We start from the raw sequence: 8,667 nt of genomic DNA on the forward strand, positions 1-8,667 counted from the left end.
AAATAGAATGAGCCCCATCCAACGCGTAATCTGGAGCGCAGATCTTTAATAACCCCGCTAGTGTCTCTCCCTTGCTCTCTCTCTCTCTGCAGTAAGCAGTAGCGTTTGCCTTCCTGGGCGGTGGTGGTGAGAAATGCTAAACTGATGAAACTGGCATTCATCAAGACACTGGAAGACTTTAGTCAGTGAACATTTTAGATTGTGCTAACTGCTGAATGTGTCACATTCCAGGTTAAATATCCATGGGGAAGATGTTTGAAAAGCAGGATGAAAACAACTGAAAAGGACAATGAATGAATGAAAGAATGAAATCCTCAAACATGTGAAATTGCATGGAGAAAGGTATCGTGGGCACCTTAAAGTGGCCCTTTAGAATCCAGCAGAATTTATTCCGGCATAAGCTTTCTTGAGTCAGTGCTCACTTCATGGCATGCAGGTCTATTTCTCCTGGGCGCTTGCAAATGTGAACGGCCCCCCTCAGAGATCGAGCTCCAGGCGGCACCGTCATATCACCTCGATTGTAATACTTTTCATTAGTGACATTGCAACTCAGTCATGGGGCCAACCATCGTTTTTATTGTAACCGTATGTATAAAGAAGAGGCACAGCGTTGTGCAGGAATAGGCCCTGCTGTAACTTCGCAGCGATTTCTGGATGGCATCAACACCAGAGTTGCAGTGGCTGTGGAAACAGTTGCCAAACGACCCTCCAATTCACACGATACGTTCTTCATACAGTCACACACCCGAGGATGATGGGGGTGGGTCCCGGGGGCGAGAGGCAGCAGGATAAAATAACGGCGCTGGTGGGAAGAACATGGAACCGGGCTTCTGCCTTCAGCGCCCCGGGCAGACACTCGAAATATTCCGAACCGTTTCGTTCCCCGAATATCTGGAGCTGTCCCTGGAAAGAGCGAATTCCAGAAGAAGCCCGCGACGGCCCCCGCGGAAGTAGGCTGTTATCTGGGCAAGCCCTTCAGAGGCATCCGTTCCTTTTTACGGTGCCGCCTGACCCGCACGTACTGGGGGGCGGGGGGGGGCGGTAAGCCCCATTCGGGTGGTGACCCTGGATAGGGTTGGGCCAGCGGTTCAAGCCCAAAGTGTGCGGACAAGGAGCGGCCCAGGAATCCCATATGCAGCCAGCTCCTGGGGATGTGTACGCAGACGTCAACGGGGCTTACTCCCGGGTAAGTGAGTGGGACCTTGAGTCAAATCCACTGCGGAGGCTCCAGAGAGCGAGTAATGACAGATACACACGTGCAGAACGGACTGGGGGCGACGACGCAAGAGAGTGGCGAGGGCCGATCGGGGGCTTGAGGAAACGGAGCAAAAGGGCGAGTTAGGGAGTCAGCAGCCCTCCGTGGGACGCCGTCCAGCTAGGCTGGCCGCAGCCGCCCTTCGGCTCCATCGGAGCTGCCTGGGGTGCACCTGCCCAGCTGGCCAGCTGTGACCCGACTCCTCGGCGGCCGGCGGGAAGGAGGAAAGGCCCCTTCGGAAAGGCAGCTCGGGGGAGTCCCGATGGCATAAAAGCCGGGCGAGGGCGGTGTCCGCGGGAGGGAAAGGAGGCTTGGCGAAGGTGGGGACCGGGCGCCCGGGGGAGCCGCGTCAGTCCCTCCGCTACTACTGGCTCCGGAGAGGCCGGCTGCTGGAGGGGACGCGCTGGGCGACGGAGGCTGGAGGGAGCGCGCTCGTGAGTGTGTGTTCGTGGGGATCCTCCGTAGCCCCCGGGGAAGGGGCGGGACGGAGGCTGCGGCGGACTAGGGGCGTTGCAGGAGGGCAGAGGAGGAGAGGGGTTCGCTCTCCTCGACGTCAGGCTGGCACGGTCTGCCCTCCTCCAGAAGGATGGACGGCAGCGCAGCCGCCGCCTCGCCTCCCTCCCGCTCTCCTTCTCTCGGTGCCCGGCACTGATGCCAACACGAAGGGCAGCGCTGGCACAGGAGGAGGCTGCCGCCGGGGGAGCGTGGCTGAAGGTGGCCCCGAGCTGACCGCCTTTTCCCTTCCATCCTCCGCAGGCAGGTTCGCCGTCGAGGGAAGTCACCATTACTTCGCCCGGGAAGGAGGACCTGTTGGCGCTCGCTGCCCGGCTCTGGCAGAGGAGGAAGAGGCTGGTGGCCGCCGTCGGGATCGTCCTGGCCATGGGCCTCATCCTGCTCATCGCCGTGCCCATGCTGGTGCAGGCGCCGGCCAAGAGCCAGGCGCACTACGAGATGATGGGCACCTGCCGCATGATTTGTGACCCCTACAGCGCCAGCGGCCCCGCAGCCGCCGGCAGCACAGCCGCCCTGGAAGCCCTGCAGGAGCTGAGCGCCAACCCGCCGCCGCCACCACCGCCCTTCGTCCAGGGACCCAAGGGCGACCCCGGCCGCCCGGGCAAGCCGGGACCGAGAGGTCCTCCGGGGGAGCCGGGCCCGCCGGGCCCCAGGGGGCCGCCGGGGGAGAGGGGCGACGCGGGCAAGCCGGGGCTGCCAGGGCTGGCCGTGCCCGGAATCGGGGCCCCAGGCGCAGCCACGCCCGCCGGCGGCCTGGGCTCGGGCGAGAGCAGCAGCAGCCCGCCGCCCGGAGGCGACGTGACGGGCGCCCTGAGCGCCGCCTTCAGCGGGCCCAAGATCGCCTTCTACGTGGGCCTGAAGAGCCCCCACGAAGGCTACGAGGTGCTCAAGTTCGACGACGTGGTGACCAACCTGGGCAACCACTACAACCCCACCTCCGGCAAGTTCACCTGCCAGGTGCGCGGCATCTACTTCTTCACCTACCACATCCTCATGCGCGGCGGCGACGGCACCAGCATGTGGGCCGACCTCTGCAGGAACGGGCAGGTGGGTGCCGGGCACCTCGGGGCGGCGGAGGGTATTCCCGCTTCGGGTTTCTGCCTGGGGGTGGCGGGAGCGGAGCCATCGCTTCCCGGGATGAAAGCTTTCCCCTGACTAAAGCCGGCGCGGAGAACGCAGGCGAAGGGCGCCTTGCTCGAAGGGGCGCCACGCGTGTTCCTGGCTGCGGCGCCGCGGATCCGAGCGAGAACTTCGGGGCGGTGTTGCAGGAGCAATAAGAGGGGGCGAATCAAGCGGTGAACGCGCAGTGCGAGCCAATTCCTCCGATTTCAGCCTAGGAAAGGATCCCAGCAGGGTTCCCCTCATCCCAAGCAGAAAGCCCATCTCCATAGGGTTGCCGAGATCAAGCGACCTGGGAAAGAGAGCGACAGGGGACCCTAATAGTTTCCTGTCACCCTAAAGGGTATCCTAAAGGGAACTTCAGTTTAAATAGAGGATAATGAGATCAAGGGATTATGAAACTTTGTCCTAAAATGTGTGTGTGTGTGTTTGTGTTTGTGTTTGTGTTTGTGTGTGGGGAGGGAGTCAGAAAAGCCTTCCCAGAGCCAGGTCCATTCTGACTCTTCCAATGCATATGGATGGGAAAGGTTACCTTGGGATCCTCCAACAGGAGCAGGTAGGGACTGGCCCCTAAACCCTCTCCTTTACCTTATGTTGTCCTTTGTTAAAGACTATTCTCCTTTGTCACAACTTTCACACCCTGCTTCCCTTTATATGTGACATAATTGGTCACATATAAACTTGGGTTAAACTCTTAGGTTCTCTTGTGTGCCTAAGTATAGGATTTTCACCCAGTTTCTGCAGCAGAAGAGCAAGATTCGGGTCCAGTAGCACCTTAAAGACCAACACAGATCAGATGTTTAAACAGTTTCTTGGAGAAAATGTGGCATAAATTTTCTCCACATTTGTAGGATAAATGGTTTGTACTGGATTTTCAATTCTCCATCCCTTAGGTGGAGACTCTTTAGCTTTGTACCCTCTCCCTCACAAGCTTTCATCCTTCAAAGGGACAGTGACATGCAGGCGTTCTGTTTTTACCCAAAGCTGTTGAAATCTTTTTCCAAATGGCAGGGTGCAGAGTGAGTGTATTCCTTAGTAGCATATTTCTCTCCCTGTTACTTACAGAATCCTATTTCAAACAGAGCCTGGGAACCTTCATTCATTGGAGACAGGTGGGCTAAATTTGGGACCACCCCAATAAGGGATTTTGAAGCCTATAAAGAAATACCTCAACTGTTTCGTTAACTGCATGCTTTTCTCACTTATTTGAGAATGTAGGCTGATACCCTCTGGCAGTGATCATAAGCTTTTGTGCCTACTCTTCGAGGTTCCTATTATGAAATAGAAATCCTGGCTTGTTCCCTTTACTAGTTGCATATTTAGTTTCCCATTGAAGGGGGCACAATTTCCACCATTGAGCAGGAGATCTCAACACCTCTGGCCAGTTCATGAATGCAGGACATATTCAATTATTTGAGGATTGTGGCATTCTGTGCAGAGAGCGGCCACAACATACAGAACTTTGAAATCACTTATGCCACTGCACATACTTTTTGTTGGAGGCAATTTGCACATTTGGCTAAGAATCACCAGGGGCTGGAGCACACATGGCCATTGGGAGGTTTGCTGAAAGTAGATAGGAAGGATACCATCACAAGTAGACAGCAGCAGTCTATGAGTCTCTCGACACAAGACATCTTAAACAGGGACACTCAAGTGAAAGATCTTACACTTGTTCTCCCACTGTGGATATACATGTGCTGCTAGGGGGATAGAGTACACTTGAATATAAGCCCACACAGAAAGTAAGTCACTTGAGCATCCCTGTGTAAGATGTCTTGTGCAGAGAGACTCTATGTGAAGAAGTTCTAGTTGCTACATCTAGGAAGAGGGGAATCCCACACAAGGAAGGAGTGATGAATATACTATGTTCTCCTGTTCCAAGTGATACATTGGGTGACAAGAGAGTGAGGGGGAAGCATGCACCTGGGAACCAGAGTCTAGGAACTTAAAGAAGGGACCCAGCATCAAGTGCCTGACAACTCCATTCTCAGGCAGGCAGTGGGACCCTGGACTCTCAATCTGATGAGAATGAGGGGAAGGGTTCCACTGCAGTGTTTTGTTACATTCATAAAAGAGTCATCTTCCAAGCATGCTGGAAGGGGGTAACCCAGGCCTGAAACCTTCAGCAGCTCCTAGAAGTTATTGTTTAAAAAGCAGAAAACTGGCTGCTGTCAATGTGGGCCTTTTAGAACACTGATCTCCATATGGAGCCCCTTGGCCAAGCACTCCGCATCCACTCTGGAAAGGAGACATCATCAGAATGGAAGGAAAATGAAACTTTAACTGGGCATACCACAGGATGGAAGGGGGTCAGTGCCTGTTGCCTCGAAGCAAACAGACAGGTAGCTGTGTTAGCCTGTAGTAGTAAAATAGAACAGGAACCTAGTGAGCCTTTAAAAACTAGCATTCTTCATTCCGGCATAAACTTTTGTCAGTCAGAGGTGATCTGGAATACCTTTTGTTACCACTGGACTCCTTTTAGTAAGAGAGATGCCCATTTTACCTTCCTGAGTCCTCACCTGTGTACCTGAGGCCAGAACTTTCATGCAGGGGAAAGGCACAGCCAGTGTCACGTCTCCAGTCATTCTCCTGGGACATTCTGTGTTTTTTGCTGTTCCCACCGGCATCTTCTCCCAACGTACATTGAGCCTGAGAGCCCTCTTTCTGTACTTCTTCAGTCTCAGAGATCTGCATCATGTCTCTGTTTCATGTCCAGTCTCTGGCATATCCCACACACTATTCTGGTGGTTCCTCCCCCCTCCAGAAGACTCTAGGCATTGTGACCTCTTGACTTCCTTTCGGATGAACTGGGTGAGGGTCCATCTGCTGAAGTCTGAGCATAAGGCATGATGCTTGCATGACTCAGAAGATGATACATTGTTACTCTTATGCTGTGCATATGCGAGTCCTTTCAATACAGAGCATGAAAAAGACAGAGTGAATACGTCCTCCTCCGCATGTGTGCTCCAGGGCTCTCTAAACTCAGTCAGCCCCCGCCTTTTTGAGATGCAGATTGACTTTTCCTACAGCCAAAAATTGCTCCCTTAAACCACCCAGGACTTCTTCAGGCCCCAGAGAAACCAAAGAACAAAAGAACGGCCCCCTCTCTAAATCTTAGGCGTTTCAGCGGATCTCTATTGGGGGTGGGAAATGGTAAACTAGACTTCCTGCTAAGAGACTGCAGCTTTTAAAGATCCAAATCTAGTGTACAGGAACTCCTGGGAGGACAAGAAGAGCAAAAGGTGTGGCTGGTTCCTCTGGAGAAACAGGTGGCGGAAACCTGCCCTTGCGGGGATTTTAGTATTTGTACCTAGATAATTGTTTTTACTTACATGGTGCCTTTCTTTTTTAAAAGTCATTTTCACATTTGCTCATGGGAGGTGTCCAAAGAGGAAAAATAGTCTAGTGAGCACAGATATCTCTCCTTTTAGCATCTGGACAAACAAGACTAGGTCCACGGGAGAATTAGTGACTGCACTGAACAGTTTGTAGAATGGGCCACTGAGAGGGAGGGACGAGGGGGGACAAAATTCCGGGATCTTTGGTCATTCGAGGGGTCCATGGAGCTAAATGAGTCGAAACAATACAAAATCATATTTGTATGATTTTGAGGTTGGATCTTGATGGTATGAGTGTGTATGTTTGAGGGGGTAGCTGAGGGATCTTAACCTGGGGGCCCTGATAACTTTTGGCAGTGTGAGCTGTGACATGAGAAGGGAGTGAACAGAATGAAATTTGGGGAGATGGACCAGAAATAGGTATCCATTAAGATTTTCAAAGAGAAAGGCGAAAGAACCAAAATCCAAAAGAGAGAAATTGGCAATCTGCACACCAGCAGTGCCCAGCCCTGATATATGTTTGGGCACTTGCAAGCCTTGTTACAATGGCGAAAAAGTCACCACACTGGCCTCCTCTGGTCAGTGTTATACTAAATAATTTTTTACGGAGTCGTTGAAAAAGTTCTATTTAGGCTGGGGAAAGAAATGGAATTGCTTCAGAGAAGGAAAGAAAATTAATCAAAGAGCAGACAATGGAAAGGGAGGTGAGAAGAGACTGGATAGTTGATAGGGAAAACCATGAAAGGCCATAGAAGGGACAAAAGAGAGTTGGGGTGTAGAGCTACGGTGGTGATTAAGGAGGCTGGAAAGAAACAGGGCAATGGGCGTGGGAAAGGCCCAGCTTAGTATGAGCAGTCTGGTGATAGAACTCAGAGCCCCAAGAAGTTAGGACATCTTCACCACTGGAGGTTTGAAAGGACAGGCTGAATTGGCATCTGTCTGCAAGAATTCAAGGAGAAAGAATATTTCCAGTCAAGTAGGTTAAACTTTGTCTTTTACTGTCATGTCTAATGTTCTTGTTCTGTGTAAGAGTAAAGGAAAAAGAAAAGGAGAAGATTGTGGTGGAAAAGAGAGTTAAGAAAATGTGTGAAAGGGAGGAAGAGCTCAGGGACAATAGGACCTTTGTGGTGGAGGGACTCCTTAGAAATTAGCATGAAAGGAAGTGGATGGGGAGAGAGGACTTTGATGGATATAGAGAAGGTAGGCTGAGCACCAACAAGAGGAGGGGGTGATCTGGGAAGTATGTGATGACAATCTGAATCTGTTTTCTTTCTTGGACAATATCCTTTGCAGGTGCGGGCTAGTGCCATTGCTCAAGATGCAGACCAGAATTATGACTACGCCAGCAACAGTGTGGTGCTGCACCTGGACTTGGGGGATGAGGTGTATGTCAAACTGGATGGAGGCAAAGCCCATGGAGGCAACAACAATAAGTACAGCACTTTCTCTGGCTTTCTTTTATACCCCGATTGACAAACGCAAGCATCCAAAGTGTGGGTCCATCGCCTCGTTTCCACCACACTTTTCCTGGGGTCTGCTGTCTCTTCAGGTCACTTTAAGTTCTATGCTAAACAAAAGGTACATTTCATTGGTTGTGGTGTGAAAGAGAAACAAGCAGCTTCTCCCTTTCAGCCATCGGTGGCTCTTTTCCTCTGTCCTGTGGTTGGCTACCCTATGAGATCAGCAAGGTTGAAAGTATTAATTTTGTCATTTGCACCTTTAATTGATCCATTCATTGATCATTGACTCAAAATAGGGATTTGAATCCACACAGTCTTGGGTAAAAAGGGAAGTTCACCATGGCTTGAGCTCTTGTTGTGCAATCTACAAAACATACGATGTGCTTTGATTCAAGTTTAAGATGATTTGCAGAAACAGGGTTTTGTTTATCACATTTTTAACTTGCCCTTCCTTCAAAGAGCACTGGGCAGGTCTCTTTATATTTTACTTTTGAAAAAACCTTTGGAAGTAGGTTAATCTGAAAGAGAGTGAGTGGCTCAGCAAGATTCCTGGCCAGATGGGAATTTTGACCCCAGAGTCCCTAGTCATAGGGTGACGTTCCACTCACCGGACCATGCTGGCTTCCTCTCAACAAAGCTGTCCTTGTTGTTCAGTCAAGAGAATGTGTAACCTTCATTAAGTTGCCTCAAAATGTCCCAGTGCTGGGATAATACTGATTTTATTGAGTCTGTTAAATATAAAATACTACCTAATTCTTCCCGAAGGTCACCTGTATATTCATGAATTAAGTTTTATATCCAGCTCTCCATGGTCATAAGTAGTTCACAGTCATAGTGCCTGAAACTCTATTCCATTGTTGGGAATGAGATATATATTGATGACTGAGTGTATAGCGCTTCACCCCTCCCCCGCACACACACACAGCTGCAGAGTCTGTCACTAATGTGTGAAAATTCAGATAGGAGGACTGTGAACAAA

The 8,667-nt window shown here is 51.1% G+C and overlaps 1 protein-coding gene across 3 annotated transcripts; it reads left to right on the forward strand.

Moving 5' to 3' along the window:
- The first annotated feature begins 1,132 nt into the window (after nucleotides 1-1,132).
- Nucleotides 1,133-7,701, forward strand: C1QL2 (complement C1q like 2). Of its 3 annotated transcripts, none has more exons than XM_054972518.1 (3): nucleotides 1,133-1,186; nucleotides 2,012-2,815; nucleotides 7,522-7,701. In XM_054972518.1, exons 1-3 carry the CDS (start codon nucleotides 1,133-1,135, stop codon nucleotides 7,699-7,701), a joined length of 1,038 nt encoding a protein of 345 aa, XP_054828493.1. The 3 variants fall into 3 exon arrangements, with proteins under 3 accessions (XP_054828493.1, XP_054828494.1, XP_054828495.1); XM_054972519.1 differs by lacking the exon at nucleotides 1,133-1,186 and having other exon boundaries at nucleotides 2,135-2,508; nucleotides 2,584-2,815; XM_054972520.1 differs by lacking the exon at nucleotides 1,133-1,186 and having other exon boundaries at nucleotides 2,135-2,469; nucleotides 2,548-2,815.
- Nucleotides 7,702-8,667: the final 966 nt, after the last annotated feature.

This window comes from Eublepharis macularius, chromosome 2, assembly GCF_028583425.1.
Source record: "Eublepharis macularius isolate TG4126 chromosome 2, MPM_Emac_v1.0, whole genome shotgun sequence".
NCBI lineage: Eukaryota > Metazoa > Chordata > Lepidosauria > Squamata > Eublepharidae > Eublepharis > Eublepharis macularius.

What these genes read in the sequence shown, in the direction of transcription:
- C1QL2 (XM_054972518.1), top strand. Translation starts at nt 1,133, where the DNA reads ATGCAGCCAGCTCCTGGGGATGTGTACGCAGACGTCAACGGGGCTTAC. An exon ending in TCAACGGGGCTTACTCCCGG is followed by an intron (nt 1,187 to 2,011) that starts GTAAGTGAGTGG and finishes CATCCTCCGCAG; the next exon opens with GCAGGTTCGCCGTCGAGGGA. An exon ending in ACCTCTGCAGGAACGGGCAG is followed by an intron (nt 2,816 to 7,521) that starts GTGGGTGCCGGG and finishes TATCCTTTGCAG; the next exon opens with GTGCGGGCTAGTGCCATTGC.